The 24,944-nt window shown below is 53.1% G+C and overlaps 1 protein-coding gene across 3 annotated transcripts in view; it reads left to right on the top strand.

The window, feature by feature from the left end:
* The window catches only part of SPTBN4 (spectrin beta, non-erythrocytic 4), a 70,893-nt gene that overhangs the window by 28,909 nt on the left and 17,040 nt on the right, over positions 1-24,944 (top strand). For 2 of the 3 annotated variants that reach the window (XM_037047447.1, XM_037047445.1), the window contains exons 14-20: positions 1,113-1,250; positions 4,192-4,942; positions 6,741-6,943; positions 10,441-10,531; positions 13,681-13,827; positions 15,046-15,309; positions 24,100-24,324. In XM_037047447.1, the coding sequence (XP_036903342.1) occupies positions 1,113-1,250; positions 4,192-4,942; positions 6,741-6,943; positions 10,441-10,531; positions 13,681-13,827; positions 15,046-15,309; positions 24,100-24,324 (1,819 nt within the window). Of the gene's footprint in view, positions 1-1,112; positions 1,251-4,191; positions 4,943-6,740; positions 6,944-10,440; positions 10,532-11,831; positions 11,919-13,680; positions 13,828-15,045; positions 15,310-24,099; positions 24,325-24,944 lie in introns of those variants that run through there. The other variant, XM_037047446.1, reaches the window with a different exon arrangement.

Raw genomic sequence — 24,944 nt, 5'->3', positions numbered from 1 at the left:
AACAGTAAATGAGCAAACACTACAGAACACTTAGCAAATGCCTGGAGACAGGGACCATTCCAGGAGCTTTAGCTGGCACAAGCTTCTCCAGATATATCCCAGCGTGGCCCCTCCACCGGGATGTCCACTACCTTGCACACATCACGTCACCTCCCTTGCTATTAAATTAGCTGCAGTCCTTGTCACTTTCCCTCAGCCCTGCTTTATATTTCTTCACAGCACTTACCACCTTGTGGCATTAGATGCCAACTGAGGAGTGAGTTAAATTAGTGGATGAACTCTCTGTCCTTCTTTCTCCAAGCACCTTGTTCCTCCGTTCACTCACTTGGCAGGTGCTTACCGAATGCTGCCGGGTTCTCGGTCCTCTGCTGGGCATTGCAGGGAACACAGACAGGTCTGGTCCCTGTCCTTACCATGCCCGTGGTTACCTAAGCCACAACTTTGGGTATTGTTTTAAATAAGGGAGAGCCTGCCCAGTTTTAAAAAGATCTCCCTGGCTGCTGTGTGGAGGGTGGGTTGGAGGGGGTGACAGTGGTGGCCTGGAGACCAGAGAAGCAGCTGGGCTGGGGACCCAGGTAGGAGGGTACAGGACTAGACCAGGGCAGGAGGCCAAGCGGACAAGCCGTGAGGGTGGACAGGCTGGGAACAGGGAGTTGTCCAAAACAGGGCTCTGGCCTGGGGGAGAGGGGCCTGTTCTTGAGATGGGGACCCAGAAGAAGGACAGATTTGGGAGGAGATACTGAAGCCAGTTTGAGTCACACTGGGAATGGGGAGCCCTAAGGATACGTGCGGCAGACTTTGAAGTTGGAGATGGCTCGAAGGGAAAGAGGCTGGGGCAGCAAACTGAGATGTGGGGGTCACAAGTTCAGGGGTGAGGGCTGAGGCTGTGGGGATGTGTGAGGTGGCCCAGGCGGGATGTGAGAGGACGTTCAGAGCCCTGAAGAAGTTACCATTTAAGGGACAGGTAGAAGGAAGTGGAGCTGGCAAAGAAGCCAGACAAGGTGAGGCTGGTGAGTTAGAAGATCCAGGAGAAGGCAGTTTTATAACAGCCAAGAGGTGGGCAAGTCCCCCGCGTCTAGGCCTCTCTGAGAATGTTCACCCTTCCTTTGCAGATTCGAGAGTCTGGACCAGGAGATGAACAGTCTGATGGGCCGTGTCCTGGGTGTGAACCACACAGTCCAGGAGCTGGTGGAAGGCGGCCACCCCAGCTCAGACGAGGTGCGTTCCTGCCAGGACCACCTCAACAGCAGGTAGGCAGGGCCGGGGGCTGGCACGCCTTCCAGGTGCCTTCCAGCAGTTCCCTCCATCATTCCTTTCCTCCTCCCCTCAACCATGGACATCGAGAATGTGCATCTTCAAACCCCTGAGATAATAATGGCCTGCTGGTAAATCAGCAAAATTTGAAGGGAAAAGAAAAGGTTAATGCTCAGGGCTAGTGCTGGTGTGATAAAATTAGGATACAGTACATGTCAGTGGGCTGTTCATTTATTTGTTCAGAAATAATTTACTGTATATTTAATATCTGCCGGGAATTTTCCTAAACATTTTATACACCTCATTTAATCTCCCAGCATGCCAATTTCCATAGTGAAGATTCCGGAATTCAGGGCTCCAAAAGCAGTAACAAGTTAACACGTTTGCCTCTTGGACATGACCGGCGGTTCTCCCAGTGTGGGTTGGGTCCGTCGATGAGGACACAGACCCAGAGAAGTAAAATGCTTACGTGGTCACTCACTCATTCCTTTTTTTAAAAAAGAGGTTATTTATTTATTTATTTTTAGACAGAGGGGAAAGGGGAGAGAAAGGGAGAGAAACATCAATGTGTGGTTGCCTCTCACGCGCCCCCCACTGGGGACCTGGCCCACAACCCAAGCCTATACCCTGGCTGGGAATCGAACCGGCGACCCTCTAGTTCGAAAGCCAGTGCTCAATCCACTGAGCCACAATCACTCCTTGGATCTAGTAACTTGGACTCAAACCCAATTCTGTCTGAATCCAGAGAAGGGCCTCTTGATAGCATGCATTCTGTCTTCCCAGCACCCTGTGGGGTATAAAATACCCGTGTTAGAGAAGAAGAAATTGGAGCTCAGAGAGGTGAAGACACTGGCCCAATGTCACGCAGCAAATTATAGCATTGAGCCTGCATTTGAAATCAATCGACTTTATCTAACTCCCAACACTGTGCTCCTAAGTGCTGTGCTGCAAGATGTCAACATGTAGTGATTTTACCGCCTTTGTAGCCCTCACGGTGTTGAAGCATCAGGGCCTCAAACGATAACTAAAAGAATGTTACAGCCTTTAGAGGGATTCTATGTCAAGTGTTTTAGCCACCGTGATCTCATTAAGCACTCAGGGAAGTGGGCTTTATTATCCTGATTTTTCATATGAGGAAACCGAGGATCATGAGGGAATGATTTGCCGAGGGTCACATGGTATATTGGCCAGAGCAGAACTTGAACTTGGGTCCTTCCTATGTCAGAGTCCTAACCTCTGCCCTTGTGGCGTGTCCCTTCTAGAGAGAGGCAGAGGGACAGTTAGCAAACAAGCTGTCTGTGAATGAACAAGACGTTTAAAGAATTGTAAGGGTTTATGCGGGAATTAGAGGACAGTGACCTGGCAGTCAGCACAGCCAAGGCAAAGCCCCGAGGCAGAGAGGGGCTTGGCACGTTCCAGAGATCAGCTCCACGCAACAGCAGCAGCAAACGAGTACTGTTGAAGTAGCCCATACATCAGGGTGCATTTGACCCTCACAACACCCCAGGAGGCAGTTGCTAAGCTATGATTGTGTCCATTTCACTGCTAGGGAAACTGAGGCACAGAGCGGCACTAGCCGAAGGGTGCACATCCCAGATCAGACTGCGGCGCTGTCCTGCTAGGACTCTGTGCTTGTCACCTGGATGACACGTGGTCCGTGAAAGGGAACTGAGGCCCAGAGTAGTGTCATCGCTTGCCTGAGGGCACAGAGCAATATATGATTTTTTCCATTAATTTATTTTGGAATAAAACAGATTTGCCTTTGCAGCCTCTGTCATCAGCACCTGGCGCATCAGTGCCTGACCGCTTCCTAGTCACTGGACCCTACACGTTGTCTGGCGTCGTCAGCTAGCACTTCTCACCCTCTTTGGTCTCAGGACCTCTTTTTTTTCTTTTTCTTTTTAAACTGATTTATTTATTCTTTTAGAGAAGGGAAGGGAGGGAGAGAAACATCGATGTGTGAGAGACATATTGATTGATTGCCTCCTGCACACCCTCAACTGAGGACCTGGCCCGCAACCCAAGCATATATCCTGACTGGGAATTGAACCGGCAACAGGCTGGTTCACAGGCTGGCACCCAATCCACTGAGCCAGGGCTCAGAACCTCTTTATACTCTCAAAAACTATTAAGGACCCCACAGAGTTCATTTCAATAGGTTATATCTATCAATGTTTACTATATTAGAAATTAATACTGAGTAATTTAAAATATTAAGTCTTGCCCTGGCTGGTGTAGCTCAGTGGATTGAGCACGGGCCTGCGAACCAGACGATCGCGGTTCGATTCCCAGTCAGGACACATGCTTGGGTTGCAGGCCAGTTTCCGGCAGGAGCCAGTTCCCAGCAGGGGATGCACGAGAAGCAACCATACATTGATATTTCCTTCCTCTCTCCTTCCCTTCCCCTCTAAAGATAAATAAATAAAATATTTTAAAAAATAAAAATAAAATATTAAGTCTTTTAAAAGTAATAAAAATAAACCCGTTAACATTTTCAATGAAAAAAAAATAGCTATTTTTCAAAACAAAAAAAATGTAGTGAGCCGAGTGGCATTGTCTGGCATCTTTGCAGACCTCTTTAACGTCCGCGTAGCGGAAGGCAGCTGAGTTCTCAGGTCTGCATCAGTGCTGGGTCTTTGTCACGCATCCTCCGAAAAACACTCTCAGGTCTGGAGACAAGGACAGTGCAAAGGCAGACAGTGTCTGAGCATTGTTACGAACGTAGTTTTGACCTCGCCCAGACTTCATTTTGAGAACCGCTGCTCTAAGCTATTATGAGGGCAGGGTTTCATTTTACACAGGCAGAAACTGGGGCTCAGTAACATAAAGTCCTTCCCAAGGTCATGCAGTGCAAGGTTCTACTCTGGGAGGGGGCGGGCCCTCCACACCCAGGAGGAGGCTCTGTCCTCCTCACGCCACCCTTCTTCCCCTGGGTAGGTGGAACCGCATCGTGGAGCTGGTGGAACAGCGTAAAGAAGAGGTGAGCGCGGTGCTGCTTGTGGAGAACCACGTTCTGGAGGTCGCCGAGGTGCGCGCCCAGGTGCGCGAGAAGCGGAGGGCTGTGGAGAGCGCGCCCCGCGCGGGAGGCGCCCTGCAATGGCGACTTAGTGGCCTGGAGGCGGCTCTGCAAGCGCTGGAGCCACGCCAGGCGGCCCTCCTGGAGGAGGCAGCGCTCCTGGCCGTGCGCTTCCCCGCGCAGGCTGGGCGGCTGCACCAGGGTGCGGAAGAACTGGGTGCCGAGTGGGGCACGCTGGCTAGCGCTGCTCAGGCCTGTGGTGAGGCTGTGGCGGCGGCCGGGCGCCTGCAGCGCTTCCTGCACGACCTGGACGCTTTCCTGGACTGGCTGGTGCGTGCCCAGGAGGCGGCAGGCGGCGACGAGGGACCCCTGCCAGGCAGCCTGGAAGAAGCGGACGCCTTGCTGGCGCGCCACGCGGCGCTCAAGGAGGAAGTGGACCAGCGCGAGGAGGACTATGCGCACATCGTGGCGGCCAGCGAGGCGCTGCTGGCAGCCGACGGCGCAGAGCTGGGTCCGGGGCTGGCGCTCGACGAGTGGCTGCCGCACCTCGAACTCGGCTGGCACAAGCTGCTGGGCTTGTGGGAGGCGCGCAGGGAGGCGCTGGTCCAGGCGCACGTCTACCAGCTCTTCCTGCGAGACTTACGCCAGGCCCTTGCTGTGCTGCGCAACCAGGTGCCGGCTTGGGGGTTCACCCGGGTGCGGGGTGGGAGGGAGCAGGGGGGGGGGGGTCCGAGGTTGTGCGGGACCGCCGGGGCGGGGAAATGAATGGAACCACTGGGTTTGGGGCTTAACGGAGGTGGAGTGGGAAGGGTATCCCGGGCGATAGCTGCATTTGAGGATCATCCAGTGTGAACCTGCGCGGGCGATGTACGTAACAAAACTGAGGATTAGGATGGGAGGTGTGGTTTCTTTTTATTTATCTTAGAGGAAGAGAAGGAGAGAAATATCAATGTATGGTTGCCTCTCATGTGTCCCCTACTGGGAACTGGCCTGCAACCCAGGCATGTGCCCTGACTGGGAATCGAACCACAATCATGTGGTTCACAGGCCCGCGCTCAATTCACTGAGCTACACCAGCCAGGGCTGGAGGTGTGGTTTCTTAGCTGAAGTGACTGACAGTTTGGGCACCATCCTACTGAGTAATGCCTTTGGCTGTTCACCAGAGTGACTTCCTGGGCTTGCGAATTACCTGGAAGGTAGAGTGTGAGGTTGATTGATGGTGGTTAATGGGGTCCAAAGAAAATCTTGGGGTGGGTAATCTTTATCCTAACAGAGGATAAAGATTATGGAAGGCTGAGAGGTTATTGGGATCAGTAAGTGTGGCTTATGAGCTTGTGGGTCCCTAAATTAGCAGATGATCTCCTTATTGGAACTGGCGGTTTGCAGAGTCCCCAGAGAGGGTAACTGTGGCTTGAGGGATCAGGTGTGGTTCTCTGGGAACAGCTGGCCCGGTTTGGACGTCGTTCTGGCTTGGTAACCAAGTTTGTGGTCTGCGCAAGATAGAGCACCCAGTTTTCAGATTGCCTAAGAGTAGGTACCAAGTGTTGGGGGTCACTTGAGAAAGGGTGACCGCCAGTGCTGATTATCTAGAGAAAGCTGACTCCATTGGAGGGTTATCTGGGGGGGGGGGGCAGACAGGGAGCTCCTGGAATCACAAGGCTACTAAACATAGGGGCTTAGGTCGCCTCGAGTAATCCTCTCTGACCCGCCCATTTCACCAGTTAGAAAACTAAGCCCAGAGAGGGAAAGAATGTCCTCGAGGACACACAGCGCCCAGTGCAGTCTTTTTTGTTTTGTTTTGTTTTAAAATATTTTTATTTACTTATCTTTAGAGAGAGGGGGAGGGGGGAACATCAGTGTGAGAGAAACATCAGTCGACCACCCAGCAGGGTCCTGGCTGCAACCCAGGCACGTGCCCTGACCTTTAGGTTTGCGGGATGATGCTCTACCTGCCGAGCGACACCAGTTAGGGCCCAGTTCAGTCTTTATCCGTTAACCAGACATTTACAGAGTGCCTCCTTTGTGCCAGGCATTTGTCTGGGGCTGAGCACAATAAGGAAACAAAATGCAAAATTGCACATTCATGTGGCTGGCATTCCGTGTGTGTGCATGTACGTGGGGGAGGAGGCCATAAATAAGCAGGTGCGTATGTGGTATTATGTCAGGCATGCGCTGTGAAAAATAATAGAGGGATATGGCTGGGGTGGAGGGCGACGATATTGGCAGGGTGGTCAGAGACCAGCAGAAAGCGCAGGACCCAGCCGTGAGAATATCTGGAGGGACAGACTGCCACGCGGAGGGACCGGCATGAGCAAAGACCCTGGGATGGGGCCATGCCTGGTGTGTTTGATGCAAGAAACAAAGGGGAAGAGAATGACTGTGGCAAACCAGGCTGGCCACCTCTCCCAGGTCCTGGCGTCGGGGGTGGGGGCGGATGTCTGACCGGTGCACCACCCCACCCCCTTCCCAGGAGATGGCACTGTCGGGTCCGGAGCTCCCAGGCACAGTGGAGTCCGTGGAGGAGGCGTTGAAACAGCACAGGGATTTTCTCACCACAATGGAGCTGAACCAGCAAAAGATGCAGGTGGCTGTGCAGGCTGCGGAGGGCCTGCTGAGGCAGGGCAACGTCTACGGGGAGCAGGCCCAGGAGGCTGTGACCCGGCTGCTGAAGAAGTAGGTCCCTTGGTCCCCAGGGGAACAGGGGAGGGTGAGGCGGCCAGGGTTCCGCTCCTTTCCATCCCAATGTCTGCTTCTCTGCCCGTCTCTGGTTTCTGTTTAATTCCATATGTTTTCGATTTGATGTAAATGGACAGTTTGAGAAAAGGTAACTTGTGGTTGTCAACCCCCAAAATACAGAAGGACACACAATGAAGTTTCTCTCCCGAGCCCCACCCTCAGCCTGGGGTAGCTGGACTGGTTGTTAAAATGTTACCGCATCTTGCTGGATGCCTAGCATCTGCGGCTGCTGTTCTGCCCCGTCCCTGGGAATCCCGGGACAACCCCAGATCCCTCAGCCAATGGCCAGGCAAAGGTTCCAGATGGGACGGTGTCCCCTGCCATGGTGGTTTGTCAAATATTGGGAGTGAACACCCCTGCCAGGCCCCAACCCCGGTTCTCTATAAAGTGGCATGCGGAGTTTATGTCTGTGTGTCGCCACCTGCCTGTCCCTCCTACCCTGCCTCTTGACTGTCCTTGTACTAATCAAGCAAAGCTATTTATTGAGCATCTACTGTGTGCGAGGCACTATTGTAGACCATGAACAAAACAAAAACCCTCCTTTATTTATTTTTATAAGGTTTTTTAAAGATTTTTAAAACTTATTTATCTTTAGAGGGGAAGGGAAGGGGAGAAATATTAATGTATGGTTGCCTCTCGTGGGTCCCCTGCTGGGAACTGGCCTGCAACCCAGGTATGTGCCCTGACTGGGAATTGAACCGTGATCATTTGGTTCGCAAGCCCACGCTCAATCCACTGAGCTACAGCAGCCAGGGCAGCCCTCCTTTATAGAGTAGAGTCCTTTATATGGTTTCCTCCAGACCCACTTCTTTGTCCCTCTGGCTGTTTCTGCCCCTCCTGGTGACCCTGGCTTTCCCCTCTCTGCCCTGATCCAGGCTGGAAGAGAGCCCAGCACGCCTCCTTGTGTCTTCCATCTCTCGATGGAAAGCACACCTGGTTACTTACTTAACCACCATCCACAGCCCCAAGGCTTCAGCCTCCTTTTCCAAGGCTGGAGTTTGCTAAAGGAAACTTTTGTGGGGGTTCTGGTCCTGAGGCTGCAAACTCATGATCTAGTGTCCTCAGCTCCAGGCCTGGACCCTTCCTTCCTTTGTTCTATGTTTCTTGAGTGCTGGCTGGGTGCCAAGCTCTGCAGAACGAGGGGGAGCCTGGAGGACTGGTCCTTCTCTGATTCACTTCTTCGTTCCTTTTCAGTCATTAGTTGCCCCTTTAATTCCATTGTTTGTTCATTTATTCTCCAGCCAGTTAGACAGGTAGAGTCTGTACTCTGTTCCAGGCCCTGTGTGGGGCAGGGTGGTGACCAGGACAGGGCATGATTCCTGTCCTCACAGAGCTTGCATGCTGTCTGACAAGGGTGGCCCAGAGTGATTAGGGCAGGGGTGGGGAACACAGGGGCCTTGGGAGCCTAAAGGGTGCATCTGCCCCGGGCTTGTGCTGGCTGAGCCTGGGAAAACAGCAGAAATTGAGACGAATCCAAGTCCTGCACTCGCCCCAACCCACCCCAGTCACTTACTTTTCTAGGGATGGTTTTCCCACCTGGTGGAAGTCGTCAAACATCCATTCATGGTGGGGTGGGAGGGCTGGATGGGGTGGGGGAGGTGGGGAGGTTCGCTGCCCACTCCATGCAGAGGAGCCTTGGAGTGAGATAAACCCAGATCCTAGTCCCAGCTCCACCACTCAACCTGTGAGATTCAGGGCAAGTCACATAGTGTCTCTACGGACCTTGGCCAGCCTGCCTGCCAGGTGCTTTTCTTATCTGCATTTTGCACCAGACGCTCAGAGAGGGTCATTGACTTGCCCAGGGCCACAGCCAGGAAATAGCGGGGCAGGGGTTTGAACCCGGCCCCTTTTTTCACCCTCCTGGAGATTTTTGTCATCCTGAGGACCAATGCTTGACAAGTTGGCTGGTGAAGACGGGGAGGGATTGATTTCAGTTCACTTTCAGAGGCATTTCCTATCTCCGGGCTTCTGAGCTGAGTGAGTCCAGGCAAGAGAGAGTCAGTCCTTTGCTTGTCTGTCTCTGGCGTTTCCTGTTTCTCCTTCCAGTGGTGCCCTGGCTCGCTCTGTAACTTTCCCTTACCCGCTCCCGTCTCTTGGCCTCCACCCTCCATCTCTCTGTGTATTGCTGTGTCCCCTTCCTCCTCCCTCTCTCCCCATTTCTCTGCCTGCATCTGCTTTCTTCTGTCTCCCTGTCTCTGTCTCTCTTTCTCAAACACTTTACTTTTGTTTCTGTCATTTCTCTGCTTTGCGTCTTTTTTGCATTCATTAAATCATTCATTCAACAACTATGTATCGAGTACAAATATGTATGTGTGCCAGGCTCTTTTTCTAGGCGTTGGGGACACAGCTGTGAAGAGAACAGACCAGAATTCCTGCCCCCACGGAGTGATACCCTCATGGGGGAGACAGACAAGACAAACGAATAGCATATATGTGTACATCGTGTTCCTGTTAAGTGCGAAGAAGAAACTTAAAGAAGGGGGAAAAAAAAGCCAGAAAGTGTTAGGAGTGGTCAGGGAGGGTCTCATGGAGAAGGTGACATTTGAGGAGATGTTTGGGAGACGAGAATTTCATGCAGAGGGAGCTGCCAGTGGCTTCTTCAAGGCATCACCAGACCTCTCGGGCACTTTGCCCTGTGCTGTGGGGTCACTCAGGCCAAGGGCCTGCCCCTCCTTGCTGGCACACAGGCCCACCCTCACTGCAGCTCCAGCCCCTTTTCTCCCCACACCCTGCTCCCTTCCCTCTTTCCAACTCCGCTGCACCCTTCTGTCTAGCTGGCTGTGTCTTTTACTGGCATCAGGCCCCTTCTCTGCCTGACCCTCTCTGGGCTGTCCCTGCCCTGACTCTTTCTGTCACTTCCCCAGTTCCTCTCCCTCTGCCTCCTCTCTCTGCCCCCTACCGCTCTCTCTTTCTGTCTCTGGCCCTACTCCTGCTTCATTTCTTTCCTTCTCTTTCCCTATTTTCTCCCTCCCTATGTCTTGTTCTCTTTGTCTGTCTCTCTCTAGGTCTCTGTCAACCACTTCCTCTTGAGGTCTCTGCTTATATCTTTGTCTCTGGCCTTGTGTCTGTGTGTGTCTGTCTCTCTCTCTCTCTCTCTCTCTCTCGCTCTCGCTCTCTCTCGGCCTTCATAATCTCAGTCTCTCTCTCTCTCAGTCTATACCTCCCTCTAGGCATCTCTAAGATTTCAGTTCTCTCTCTCTGGGCATCTCTCGGTCTGTATCTTCCTTCCCAGATGTGCGTCTCTGTCTGTGCACCTCTCCCCCTCCGTCCCTGGCGTTTCGTTGCCTCTCCCTCTATTCCCACCTTGCCCTCCCCTTCTCGCTCTTACACGTGCACTAGGTTTCCAGCCCTGCCAAGCCCGATGCCCTCCCTCACAGAACTACTGCCAGCATCCCCACTCAGGCTTTCCCCAGCCCCTATCTCCCCATCCCCAGGAGCCAAGAAAACCAACTTCGGGCCCAGCAGTGGATGGAGAAGCTACACGACCAACTTGAGTTGCAGCACTTCCTCCGAGACTGTCACGAGGTAGGAACTCCAGCTGTGCTTGGCACACCGACTTCTTTCCTAGGGAGGGAAGTGCTCCAGGGCAGAGGGGCAGTGGGGGTGGGGACACCCCTCTAAGTGGGTCGCGGAGCGATGTTCACTCCACGCCGCCAGGAGGCGTGCTTAGCCCGGCCCCAGTGCGCACGCTCTGCACGTCCCTCCCACCCCCGCCTACGCGGGCTCCGGGGACGAAGGGAGGGGTTCCGGTCGCCCCTGGCAACGGCGCGCGACCGCGCCTACAGGTCCCGCGGGGACGCGCGCCGGTCTCCTTTCCTCTGGTGATTTGCAAGAAGCGCCCTGCTGGGAAGAGGAGCGGGAGACGGGAGAGGGGCTGAGGGGTGTAAGGACTAGTGGCCCAGAGCGCAACTTCGGTCACAGATGGTCCAGAGAAGCAAGCCTTCGCCCCTTTGAAAGTGTCCAGGAATCAAGCTCTGCCCCTTTAGAGATGATGTGTACACCTGTAAGGATCGCCCCAAATCAGATCCCTTACCCATTTCAGAAGGTTCAGGAGTCACGCTTCTTCCCCCTCCTTCCCCTCCATTCCGTAGAAACTGTTCTGGATTCTAGCCACATAAGAAATAGCCCATTAGAGACGGCCCAGGAAGACCCCTAACCCCCACAGAGATGGGTCCGGCCTCACCAATCTACCCCACTCACCGCATGATAATCCAGTACCTACGTTTCCCCCGACCAAGCATGGCTCAGGAAGTAGGCCCCGATCCCCCCATTAAAGATGGTTTAACTCCCCATGAGAAACTTTGGTTCACATTTGAAAGGACAGGGGCTGCCATACCCGCAAAGCCCCACATATCTGAAGCCTATTAGAGATGGGTGTGGGACTAGAAATGGATCCTGGAAGTCCCTGTCCCCATTTTTCCCACTGGAGATTTATGTCCCAGCCCCCTCCCCCGATCCCATACCCCCTGCCCCTGTGGCTGAGGTATCCAGGAGGCTGAGCCTCTTCCCATTAGAAATGGTTCAGGAGTACATCCCAACCCCATACTCCCCAACTTCACATAGGTAGGTAGCCCAGGCTACAGATGCCCTCCACCCACCCCGCCCACCGCTCCCGCCATTGGACTTGGTCCAGGAGCCCCTTCCCCCTCTGGTCGTGAGATTGTTCTGGACTAAGTAGCAATCGTCTGAGATGGCGCAGAACCCCCACCCCCCACGCCCCAACTGGGGCCTGGCAAGGAGGCAGGCAGGGGGCGCGCGCGGGCCGGCGCGGTGCCACGGCGCGGGGGCGGAGGCGCGCGCCCGCCGGAGCCTCAGCTGTCGCCACCGCTGCCGCCGCCGTTGCAGTGGAGTGGCGAGGGCCCGCCCGCTCTCCCGCCGCAGGGACGCCCCGCCAACGCTGCCGCCACTTCAGGTCTCGGGGGCGCCCAAGGTGGGGGGAGGGGGCTGACGCGCGCTCCCGCGGAGGCGGGCGGGGGAGGGGGCTTGGGAGCGCGCTCGCCCTCGGCTGAGGGAGGGAGGGGCTCAGGGGCGGGTCGGCGGGACGCCAGGACCCTAGTCCTGCGGAATTGCAGGGACGCCAGGAGCTGTCCGCGGTGCTGCTGAGGGCGGGACTGAGGGACCGGGTCCCAAGGGACGGAAAAAGGGGGACTTTTAAGGCTACTCCTGGGGTAGTGGGTATTTGTCCTGGGGGTTAAGAAAGTCTTAACCTCTCTAAGGGGCTCTCCTTTGAGTAATGGGGAGTGGGAGATTAGACCTGGAATTGGAAGACTTTCAGCGTTTTGGGGGGTTTCTTCCTTGGTTCTTATGGGATCTGTATTAGCCTTAGATGATTGGGCGAATCACTTTTGCGGGGGTCTGCCTTGAGTCATGAGGGTCTTCGACTTCTCTACCTTTGAGAAGCTCTGATTTGGAGGGCTTTCCCCTGGTTGTTGGGGACTCTGACTTTGTCCTTGGCGGGGGGGGGTCAATCACTTTTGGGGGGCTTTACCTTGATGACGGAGTATCATCTATTTTTAAAGTCTTTGCCTTCGCCGAGAGCTTTGGTTGCCATTGGCAAACTCTTTCCCGTGTGTGGGAACCTGTGAATTGAGTCGGGGGTTTCAGTATGTGACTTGGCCCTGGAGAATGTGTGTGTGCGTGTGCGTGAAGCTATCCTGGATCCCTGGGGAGCACATGATGGGGGACACAGCGTGGGGTTTGGCCAGCTGGGGATTTGTCCTTGGCTATGACTGCATTTGCCTCCCGGGACGCTGAGCTAGACTCCATGTTTTTTTTTTTTTTCCAGGAGGGAGGAGGTTGATCTTGTGACTGGGGGGTGGGGAGGGAAGGGGAGGAGCAACTGTCTCAGGTGCCTCTCCTGAGTGGAGAGGTTGAGGCTTGGGGAACAAGTCTTACTTGGGGAACCCAGAAAGCTCTGTGACTAGTCATGACCAGGGTAGTGAGAGGGGCCCACTCAGCACCTGCATTTTGTTGCTGAATGGGGGGGGGGACTAGAACTGGCTTTAGTTTGGGAGGGAGCTGGCTGAGGAGAAGTCCGGGCCTAACTTTTGGGGTATGTTCATTTGGGGAGCTAGAAGGCAGGCCTGTGGCTTGCATTTGGGGGGTTGGCTTTGGTAGGGGACTAGAACTGATCATGGTTTGGGGGAACTGTGATCTTGAGCTGGACCCTCTAGCTAAATTTGGGGAGTCCTGTGGGCTCATTAGGGAGGCCAGATCTGGGTTGTGGGGAATGGGTCTACCCCAGATTGGAGGGCTGGTTTGGGGAGTTCCAGACTTGGCACCAGTTGGAGAATTGTTTAGAGGTTCACTGCCCATATTGAGGGCAGGGGCTAGGTATGGGGGCTTCACTTGATACCCTGGGGAGTGAGCGGGGGATCTTGCATCGGTCCTTATTGGAGGTGGCTGAGACTGAATCGAAGGCTCTAAGTGTTGCTTTTGGGGCATTCTGGGGACCTGTCCATCCATCCTCCACTCCCTAGGAAGGACTTTGAGCTCCCCCCTGCTGCCCCCCCCCCCCGCAGAAAGGCCTCAGTTGCACAGGTTTTCCATCCCTTCCTCCCCCCGCCCCAAACCTTGCAGCCCTGGCTCTGAACCTGGAACACCCTGGAGAGGCCGGGGGTGGGACTGTGCCGGGTTGGGGGAGCCAGCTGAGCCCCTCTTCCTGTCCTGCACAGCTGGATGGCTGGATCCATGAGAAGATGCTGATGGCGCGAGATGGCACACGGGAAGACGGCCACAAGCTGCGTAAGAGATGGCTCCGGCACCAGGCGTTCATGGCCGAGCTGGCTCAGAATAAAGAGTGGCTGGAGAAGATCGAAAGGGTGAGGAAGCAGAAGGCCTCTCCCGGTGCCGGAGGCCTCCAGAGAGCCCACCTCTCACTGCCAGCCTGAGGCTGTCACGCCTCAGAACTGGTGCAGCTCATTTCCATGTCTGTGTCTGGCCACGTAGCCTTGTGCAGTCCATGTAACCTCTGAGCCTCCATTGCCCATTTGTAAAACGGCCAGCTTCTCTTCTGAATGGTGCCCATACCTAGCTGTTAAACACATATTCCGCCCCTTCCTGTAACCTCCCCCCACAGGCTGCCCTCTTCCACACCATTTGGAGCATCTAAGGTGGAACATTAAGCAGACAGGCTGGGGCAGCCCCGAGAAGCCCGCCCGTTTTGCGTGGCTACGACCTCGGGTCCTGACTGTGTCAGCCTGTGGCCAGCTGTGCGGGGGACCTTGGGGAATGGTGTTAACCTCTTTGAGCCTCAGTTGACACCGCTTTAAAATTAAGGCAATAACGAATGTAGCTATTTCCCTGGGCTCTTCTGCACACACAGTACTTAACCCAAGGCCCAGCCCCTCGGAGCTGTGATGGCCCTGGCGTTGTTATTTTTAATACGCTCTAGGCCAACATATATTGGAGTTTGACTTCAGTCCTGGAGGGACCCAGGTAGATTTTTTGCTCCAAGTCACAACCCCCAAAACTGCCCCCTACTCTGGCTGAACCCCTAGACCTGCAGCCCTGGATACCCCCACTCTTCTGACTCAAATGGAGACACCCAGGTGGGCCTTAACACTTAAATGGTCACAGACACCCAACAGATGGTGGCACATGGCAAAGCCACTCCCATCGACTTTAATGGCAGTTCATTCTCTCCCCTCCTCTCCTGTCTCTCTCTCTCTCTCTGCCCCGTGTCTTTTTTGTGGTTCTCTTCCCATGTTTCTGAACTTGTGTGGATGTCTCTGTGTCTGCCATCACTCTGTGACGCGCTGTCTCTCCACGTCTCCTTCCCACGTCACTGTGTCTCTCTGTCTCCCTCCTACACTCTGTCTGTCTCCCTGCCTACCTGTCTGTCCCCTTTCCCTGTCTCTCTCCCCACTTCTTGGTTCCTTCCCTCTCCGTACCTATGTCCGCGTCCACCGCTCATGATTCTGTCTCTGTCTGTCTCCAACTCCTCGCCGCTCTCTCTCCCCACACCTCGCCCTCTGTCCCGTTGCCCCCATATGTTTCTGTCCCTCCCCTCACTTCCTGACTCACACTCTCCGGGGCAGGAGGGCCAGCAGCTGATGCAGGAGAAGCCGGAGCTGGCAGCCTCAGTGCGGAAGAAGCTGGGTGAGATCCGGCAGTGCTGGGCCGAGCTGGAGAGCACCACCCAGGCCAAGGCCCGGCAGCTCTTTGAGGCCAGCAAGGCCGACCAGCTGGTGCAGAGCTTCGCTGAGCTGGACAAGAAGCTCCTTCACATGGAAAGCCAGCTGCAAGACGTGGACCCCGGCGGGGACCTGGCCACCGTCAACAGCCAGCTCAAGAAGCTGCAGGTATGGCCTGGCTGGCCTAGATGGGGGCTTTCTGTGCCGCAGTGGGGCTCGAGTTAGGTTCAGACTTTGCTAAAGGCGTTTCACCCAGGGGGCGTGTATCCCAAACCCTTTGAAAGGCCTGGAAACAGAAAGGGGATACTGTGTCAGTCCTGTTAGTAGTAAGTGTTGGAAGCAGCCACCGCCCCTAGGTGGATAGTACAAAGGGGAGAGCAGGATTCAGAGCCCAGAGGCAGCGAGTGAATAACTAGGACACTGGGGGTTTCACGGGACCCTGACACTGGCTTCCTGGATAGAGAAAACCCAGGCCCAGAGGGAGGACAATGGCTTTGCACAGAATAGTAATGACATGCACGTAGTGCTCTCTCTGCCAGTCTCCGTGCCCGCCCTCACCGACCCCTCCCACCAGCCCTGAGAGATTGGCATGACTATTATCCATCCCCCACCTTACCAGTGGGCCCCTGGCCCAGGGACACACAGCCAGCCAGTGTCTCCCTTACAAAACGAGAGGCCCTTAAGGAACAGACACAGGGCCGAAGAGAGGCTCTTAGAGAGCAGCTGGTGATGCTCAGGATCCGACCACGAGGCGTAAGTGGTGGGAGGTGCAAATGTAGCTGTAGCATCTTACCTCCCAAGGTGCTCCCGCTCCTGCCTTTGCGTGCAAGGAACAATGCCTGACCGAAACCGAGGCTCTAGGAGGCGAACTTGCTGGCCCAGCAAGTGCTTGGCATAGGGTCTGCCAACTTTTTTTAGGGAAAAAAAGTTGACTCAAAGCATAACGATACTAATTAGCATGTATTCCTCTTATCTATGCAGCAAATCTTTATTGAGTACCTACTGTGTGCTAGGCACTTTTCTAGGTGCTGGGATAGAGCTGTGGGCGAAACTGACAAAAATCACTGCCCCCGTGGGACTCAGATGCTGGTGGGGGAGGCAGGCAAAGGAACACGGGGGCAAACATCTGAATGCAATTCCAGTGGTGCCATAGCTGTGTATGTGCCACTGGGTCTCAAACGCCTCGGTCTCCTGGACCTCTCTACCTCTCACAGGACGCCAAGGTCCCCAGAGAGCTTTCATCTGTGTGGAGTATACCTATTTGGTATATCCTATGTTAAAAATTAAAAGAAATGTGTAAATTACTGATTCGTTTCAGAGCAGCAATTTTGTGTCTGGAATAATGGAAGCGCCGGATTCTCACCCGTGCTTCTGTATTCGTTCTGCTGTAGACGCACGGGTCATGCAGTCCCTGCAGAACCCGCTGTCCGCTTGGGAGAGAATGAGCTTGCGGAAGGCAAATTAGGCTTTTGTGTGTTTTTAATTGTCACCTGAGGATACATTCACTGGTTTTAGGGAGAGAGAGAGAGAGGGAGGGAGGAACATTGACATGAGAGAGAAACATCATTTGGTTGGCTCCTATGCATGCGCCAACTGGGGATCGAACCAGCAACCCAGGTGTGCCCCTTGACTAGGGATCAAACCTGCATTTTTCTGATGCACAGGATGACGCTCCAACCAACTGAGCCACCCAGTCAGGGCAAACCCTGATATTTTTATAAAAAGAGTTGTAACCTCGCAGACCTGTTGGGAGGATCCAGGGACCCCCAGGGGCCCCCAGACAACCCTTTGAGAACCACCGAGGCACACTCTATGCCAGGCGTGGCTACCCCTTTCTCCCCAAGGCCTCATCAGGGAGGGGCTGTCCGTGGCTTGCCCGAGTTCACACAGCCAGCCACCTGTGGCCATTCATAGCCTCGGGTGGACAATGCGAAGATTACAAGATGTAACGCATACAGGGGCTTCAAAATTGCCGACCCGCCAAATCTAGGATTCGACATTTGTTTGCATGTTTTTTTCAATTTTGATTGTCTTCAGCTAGAGGAGATAGATACCACTATACTGTGTTCAGAAGTTATTTGTGTTACCTATTTCTTCACCTTCACTGTGGTCATGTTACTTATGTGGAAGAATGGTTTCCTTTGTGTCTGTTTGTGTACCATGTTGGCATTTCCCCCATCCATATAGCTTGTTTAAAATGTATTTTGGGAGGTAAGGATATGAAACATTAATATAGTGCCCAAAGTTAAAACTGTCTTCACTTCACTTGATCTTCCCAAATTCCTTGCTGAAGTCCTGATGCTAATTAGGAATTTCTGCTTCCTTCCAACCTGCCAGTGTCTGGTGGTGTCAGACTTTTTATTTGTTTCTTTCTTTTTTTTTTAAAGATTATTTATTTTTAGGAAGAGGGGAAGGGAGGGAGAAAGAGAGGGAGAGAAACATCAGTGTGTGGTTGCCTCTCACGTGCCTCCAGGGAATGTGCCCTGACTGGGAATCGAACCAGTGACCTTCTGGTTCACAGGCCGGCCCTCAGTCCACTAAGCCACACCAGCCAGGGCACAGACTTTTTAGATTTGTTCTGTTTTCGTAGACTGGAAGCATATCTCACTGTGGTGTTTGCATTTGCATCTTTTTCAGGGAATCTGTGAGCTTGGGCATCCTTGTCTCTCTTTGGCCATTCAGATTTCAGAGGGAGGATTTGGTGCCTCCTGCTGTAGCCAGAGTGCAGACAGAGCCCCCTCTTCCCTACCCATGGGGGACTGTAGTCCCGCCAAGCCCTGGGGACCATAACGTGGGGATCTCCATTGTTTAAGGGAATGCGGTGTGGGGGACTGGCACTCCAGGTCACAGAGCCATGAGCGATGGCGGCAGGCCCCAGCAGAGGGTCCCGGGCTTTTCCCCAGCAGAGGGAGCCTCAGCCTGAGGCAGGGAGTAACTCAGTGGCTACTGATGCAGATGGAGCCCAGCTGGGCCTCGGGAGAGGCCTCCCAAGGCCTACTGTCCCCTGGGGCACTCTGAAGAGCCCAGACACTGGGCACATGCAGGAAGCAGGGGGTGGTTCAGCTGGCACACACCCCGGCTGCCCCACCCCCAGGCTGGCTGTGGGGCCAGGCTGAGTGAGGGGAGGTACTGCTTCCCGCTGGTGCGGGGTGGATGTGCGAGTGGTCTGTCTCCCCTCTGCCGCTCAGTCCTGCTCCCCCAGTTCTTCTGTGTCTGTTTTTTTTTTGGTTTCTGTCTCTTCTATCTCAGCCTCCCCCCTTGATCTCTCTTATCCCTGTGCTCACCTCTTGTCCTCCCCATGTCCCTAGCCCAGCCACTGCACCCGGCTTCCTGGGACCCCCCCACCTCCCAGGTCTGGTCCATGTGACGCACGCAGAGTCCTCTCAGCACCTCCTGCCCAAATGTCCTTCTGACTGAGGGGCCAGATGGTGGACTCCCAAGCCCCCACTTTCCCAGTCCTCAGGGGCCTGGCCAGCTGGTCTGACTCAGCCTAGGCTTCTGCTCGGGGAGGTGGGGGGCAGGGTCTCTGAGAAGGACCAGCCAGGGGAAAATGAACTCACTGGAGGCTTTGCAGGTTGAGCTGAGTCCCTGGGGACTCGTCACCACCCCCACACTAAGCAAGTCTCTTTCTCTGGTCCTCCTCCCCTTTTTTCAATTTTTGTGCCGAATTTCTTCATCTAGCTCAGCATGGCCCCCGGGGAGGAGGCCAGATTCGGGAGCACCACAGTCCCTCCCACTACCGTGTGACCCAGAGCAAGTGACCCCCACCTTTGTGAGCCCCAATGTCCCAGTTACAAAGAATCAGAATGACTGAGAGCCACTAGGATTTTGTGGTCACATGGTCCTGGGCTCAAATTTTGGCTCTGACGGTTTTTACTCCGGACCAGGGACTGACCCGCCGTGAGCCTCAGTTTCCCTCTCTGGTGCATAGGAAGGCAGCCAGGTGGGTCCCAGTAGGAATCGGGTTGGTCTGATGTCGGAGCTGGCCGGCACCTGAGGCGGTTTTTGGAAGTAGGCTCTTCTGGGTTTTCTTTTCCTCTTCTTTCTAAACTTTAATGTTTAACAAATTTTTCCTTTTAAAAATTGACATTTAATTCCATACCATAAAATAGACCCTTTTGAAGTGAACGACTCAACAGTTTTTAGTGTGTTTACACAGCTGAGCAGCTCTCGTCACTGTCCGATTCCAGGGTGTTCTAATCGTCTCCAAAGAAACCCTGCACCTTCAGCTGTGTCTACCCATGTACTTGCTGTCCCTACACCTGTGTCCCTACACCTGTGTCTATTTTGGACATTTCATATAAGTGGACTCATAAATACGTGGTCATTTGTGTCTGGCTTTCACCCAGCAATGATTTTGTAAGCCGTCGATGCTGTGGGACGCATCGGGACTTCGTGGCTGACTTTAATGTTTGAGGCTAGTGTAATTTTTTAAATGTTAGCCTTTACTACTGCCCAGCTAAGGGAAGCAGAACAGCAGGGAGCTAGTCCGACAAAACCAACACAGATTTGCGGAGACCTGCCCCGTGCAGGCCCGCAGCCAGGCGCTGGGATCCGGCCGTGCGCAGAACAGACGCCCGCTTCCTGGCCGACCTCAGACGCTGTTGTGAGGATTAGACGAGTTATTCTTGTCAAGTTCTCAGGGCGGTGCCTGCCATGGAGCAAGCATGGGGCGCGCTCCCTATCTTTGCTGTTATCGTAAGAACTTCACAGAGAAGGGGAAAAAAGGAAACAGGAAAAAGTCTCGCTTCCCCTCCACACACACAGCACCACCTTCCAGGGGTGTAACCCTCTCCACGGTTTCTTCTGTATCTTCCTAGAAATATTCTGTGCATGCGCGCGCGCGCGCACACACACACACACACACACTGAAATGTGCCTTTTTACTTGACAAAACACCCTCGGCATCCTTTCCTGTCGCAAAATCTGTGGCTGTACCCTGTCCTTTTAAACTGTGGTGTGGTACTCCATGGGCTGGTTGGCCGGTCTGTCTTTAACCAGCCTTCTCTGGAGAGATCTTTGGGATGTTTAATCGGCTTGTATAAATAGCGCTGCGACAGACATCTCTGTCTTCTACGTAGCTGAACCCACGTGTGTTTCTGTAGAAAATGGCCCTCAAAGTGGGACAAAATGAATACGCATGGAAGGTAGCGATTGCCAAATATCCTCCTTCCTCACTGCCGTGGAAACAGCTGCCACGTGACCGAAAGCACCCATCTTCCCGTGGTCCCCGTTGCTGGGCACTGCCAAGCTCTCTCACCTCTGTTCACCTGGGAAGGGACAGATACCGTCTTGTCGTCATTTTGATTTGCATTTTCCTCAACACGAAAGGAGGCCGAACATCTTGTGTGTGTTTTTTTTTAAAGATTTTATTTATTTATAGAGGGGAAGGAGAGAGGGAGAGAAACATCAATGTATGGTTGCCTTTTGTGCATCCCCTGCTGGTAGTTAGCCTGCAAGGAACCGGTTTGCAACCCAGGCGTGTGCCCTGACTGGGAATCGAACCGCGATCGTCTGGTTCGCCGGCCCGCGCTCAATCCACTGAGTTACGCCAGCCAGGGCCGAACATCTTGTGTGTTTAATGACCAGTGTGCTTCTGCATGCTTCACCCATGTTTGCAGGAAAGGACATACATTGAACGGGTGGTCGAAATCCACGGCGTTCTTGGGGAAGCAGGGAGGTGTCCGCGTCTGGAATTATTCCGTCTCCGGTTGAATGGCCACTCACTTTGTGGAGGGGTTTTCGTCTAATGGGGACTGGAACTTATAACCTTAACATTTCAGCTTATATTTATTTAAGAGTTTCCTAAATTCTAAGGCATTTTCATTTTCTTAGTAAAAATAGGTTTGTGGTGACTATTTCATTTTGTTGTGATTTCTGTAGCTTATGATGGGGCCTTTTAAAAAATTTCCATCTTGACGAGTTTTGACTTGTAGTTTGACCTTTGCCCATTTTTGTGGCCCCTCCAGAATAGGAGCTGTATTAGCTGAGACTCCTTAGGGTGAAGTTCACAGGGTTTAACCCCAGGTTGGCTGAAGCTAAAAAGGGCCATTGTTGGCTCAGGGAGTTCAAAGATCCAGGGGGCATGCAGCTTCCAGCATGGCTGGAGCAGTCACGCAAATTACGGCCGTCCTCAGGAACCCGTTTCCGTTTCTGTACCCCGCGTTCCTTTGCGTGGCCTCCGTCCGTGCTGGGAGCCTGCTCCCTTGCGCTGGCAAGATGGCTCCCAGTTCCCCGGGTCTGCCTTCTGTCAGCTCAGGCACCTCGTGGGAAAGAGAGCCTCCCTTTCCACACTCCTCCAGCCAAAGTGGGAAGAGTTTTCATTGGCTGATTTTAGGTTGTGTGTCACCTTTCACCCAATCCTCGTAGCCACAGTGATTCAGTGTTCTCCTGGGCAGGCCTGAATTCTCGTGGCCATTCCTGGACCGCTGGATTTCCTAAGCTCCTCCGGTAGCCAGAAGCATTTTCATTGACCCAGCTTAGGTCACATGACCATCCCTGACCCAACAATCTCTGTGGCCTGGGCGACTTTAGTGTCCTGGTTGGCCAAGCTTGGGTCATGTGCGCCCCCNGGTCCCCCCCCCCCCCCCCCCCCCCGGCCCTTTAGGTGTTATTAGTTGCTCAAGAAGCTCAGGCCTTGAGAGAGGGAGCTGAAGCGCCGGAGTGGATGGGATGGATGCCGGGTGGGTAAACCAACAACGCTACACCAAAGGGCCTCGCACAGAAGTCTTGACTTGGTTTTCGGTTTTGAGTGCTGGCTTGCAGTCTTTTGCCCTAATCTGTTACCACTTAACTTCATTGTTATTTTGTTTTCTTTTCTAGCTTCCCCTGCATCTGTTTAGAATCACACTGAGTACTGCGTAAATACATTCTTTGAGTAAAAGATCTTACTCACCGAGAAGCCTTCGGTAAAAAAAAACGAGGCCTCCCTTCAGTCCGGTCCCCAGCCCCACACCCCAAGGACAACCTCAGTTGTCCCTTGGTGCACACCCTTCTAGATTTCTTTCTACACATTTACAAATACACCTATGTGGATTTTTAATGTTTTTATTTGTTTTTCACGTCTAATTTACATTTTTGAATAAATCGGTTTCATGCATCAGACCTCAAAAACCACCTAAAAATCCTGTGTGAGAAGCCTCTCCTTCATATCTGTCCCTATTCACTCTGTTCCCTTGCCCCGAATAGGTACCATCTGTTATTAATTTCTTGTTTATTCCAGGGAAGTTTTATGCACGTGCAATCCACTATAAATATATATTAATATGTATGCTCAAAATTGGTTTTCTTCTTGACAGTCAGTCTTGGCTGTTTTCAATACTGTTAGGGATTGGTTTAGCCATTTTGCTCCTAATGGGCACTGAGGTTGTTTTCAAGGTTTTCCCATTGTAAATCCCGCGACTATGAGGTCCTCACACAGGCATCTCTGCTATGATGAACATCTTTGGAAAAACGTCTCTGTGTACGTGCGCCACTATTGCTCCACAGATATTCCCAGAAGTGGAGATGCGAGTGCTGGGTCAAAGCATTGCGACGGGACCGGCCAAAATCCCTTCCAAAAAGGCTCTGCTCATTTACACCACTGCCAAGAGTGGCTGAGTGTGTCCATCTCCCTGTACCTTCGCCAACACTAGATATTATTGATCTCCTATGTTTTTGCCAATCTGATAAATAGAAAAGGATACCCGGTTGATTTATTTTTTAATCCTCACCTGAGGAAATTTTTTCATTGCTTTTAGAGAGAAAGGAAAAGAGAGAGAGAAAAAGATTGATGTGAGAGGGAAGCAGCATTTGGTTGCCTCCAATAAGTGCCCCAGCCAGGGATCAAACCTGCAACCTAGGCATGTGCCGCGACCGGGAATCAAACCCGCAACCTCTTGGTTACGGGACAACACTCCAACCAATTGAGTCCCAACAGCCAGGGAAAGGTTACCTCATTTAATTTGTATTTTCCTGCTTGTTAGTGAAACTGGGCACCTTTTAATAGGCTAGTTTTTCCTTCTGTGTGTTGCCTGTGCACATATGATGCTTGTTTGGGCAGTCTTCCCTTGTTAATGACATTCTGTGATTGTTAAAGAAACTAATTCCTTGATCTAATAGGCAGTAAATATTTTTCCAGATTGCCATTTGCCTTTAACTACATCTAGAAACTTTGGTTAATGTGAAAGTATTTTACGTGGCCAAATTTGTAAATCTTTCCCTTTATGGTTTTTCTGCTTGGAAAGATTTTCTCCATCTCAGGATTATAAAAGCACTTACCCAGGTTTTCTTCTGGTACCTTATGGACTTACTTATTCCATTTAATCCATCTGGAATTGTTCTCAGCATAAACAGTGAGGAAGAGATCCAGCTGAATTGGTTAGCCAGTTGGCCCATGACCATTTGCTGAATAACCCGCCTTTTCCTTGGAGATTGGAAATGGCATCTGTAAAACATACAAATTCCCCTGTGCATTTGCATCTGCTTTTGCACTTTGTGCCTGTATCGCATCCACCGTTGAGATCACTAGCGCTCTGAGTTTATTTTTGCTGTTTGGAAAGGTTGGCCCTTTGGACAAATTACCTAACTTCTCTCGGCCTCAGATTCCTCCTCTGTCCAGCAGAGGTACCACCAACCATGAAAGGTTTTTCTGAGAAGTAAAAAAATCAACGGACCGCTTTAGTACAAGGGGTCAAGCATGCCTCCTTTAAGAAAGTATTATGTGAGCTGAGATCTAATTGACACGGAAGCACATGCTTAGCTTGAGGGAACAGCAAATGCAAAGACCCTGAGGCAGGAACTAGCTGAGGGAGTTGCAGGGATCAGAAAGGAGGGCAGCGCTCCTGGAGGTAATTGTACAGGGGAGAGTGAAATGGTAGGCCGCGGTGAGGGGTTTGCTGCCACCATGAAGGTACTGGAGAACCACAGTAGGACTGCGAGGAAAGATGAGGCCCACTGACCCTGCCCCTCTTTCCACAGTCGATGGAGTCACAGGTGGAAGAGTGGTACCGCGAGGTGGGAGAGTTGCAGGCGCAGACGGCGGCGCTGCCGCTGGAGCCCGCGAGCAAGGAGCTGGTCGGCGAGCGGCAGAACGCTGTGGGCGAGCGCCTGGTGCGCCTGCTCGAGCCGTTGCAGGAGCGCCGCCGCCTGCTGCTCGCTTCCAAGGAGCTGCACCAGGTGGCGCACGACCTTGACGACGAGCTGGTGAGGCCCGGAGCCGTGGGCTGGGGCGGGACCAGGGGAACTGGGCGGGAAGTGAGGCCAGAGGCAGGCTAGGCAGCGGAGGGGATGGAGACTAGGAGCTGGGGGGGGTGCCGTGGGACCTTGGCGGGTTCAAGGGTGGAGCTGGCTAAGAGATCTGAGAGACTCGGTCCTTCACTTCTTCATTTACTCATGCAATTATTCATTCACTGTTTCACATTGGTCAACTCACTTTCAATCATTCATTATTCATTGGCTCATTCTTTTTTTCCTTCACTCATTCATTTCCTTGTTACTCACTTATTCACTTATCACTCCTCCATTCTTTCCTCATTCAATCGCGTTCTGATTTGCTCATTCATTCACTCACTCATTTTCGTATTCATTTGATGATTCTGCTCCTGGCCATGTGCTTGGATGATGCTGGAGTCACAGGGGTGACCAAGGCAGACATCACTCCTGCCCGGAGGAGGGCTCAGAATCCAAAGGGGAAAACAGACTTGTCCGCAGATAGTGACAAGCCAAAGTGGTTAGGACTGTGATGAGGGAAGTTAGGGAGCTGTGGGACCCCGGCGGCAGGGGGGGGGGGGTGGTGGTCAGGGGACAACTGGTCAAGATCCGAA

This window comes from Sturnira hondurensis, unplaced genomic scaffold (genome assembly GCF_014824575.4).
Source record: "Sturnira hondurensis isolate 20B ecotype Veracruz unplaced genomic scaffold, ASM1482457v3 Scaffold0005791, whole genome shotgun sequence".
NCBI lineage: Eukaryota > Metazoa > Chordata > Mammalia > Chiroptera > Phyllostomidae > Sturnira > Sturnira hondurensis.
This window is presented reverse-complemented; position numbering and strand designations above follow the sequence as displayed.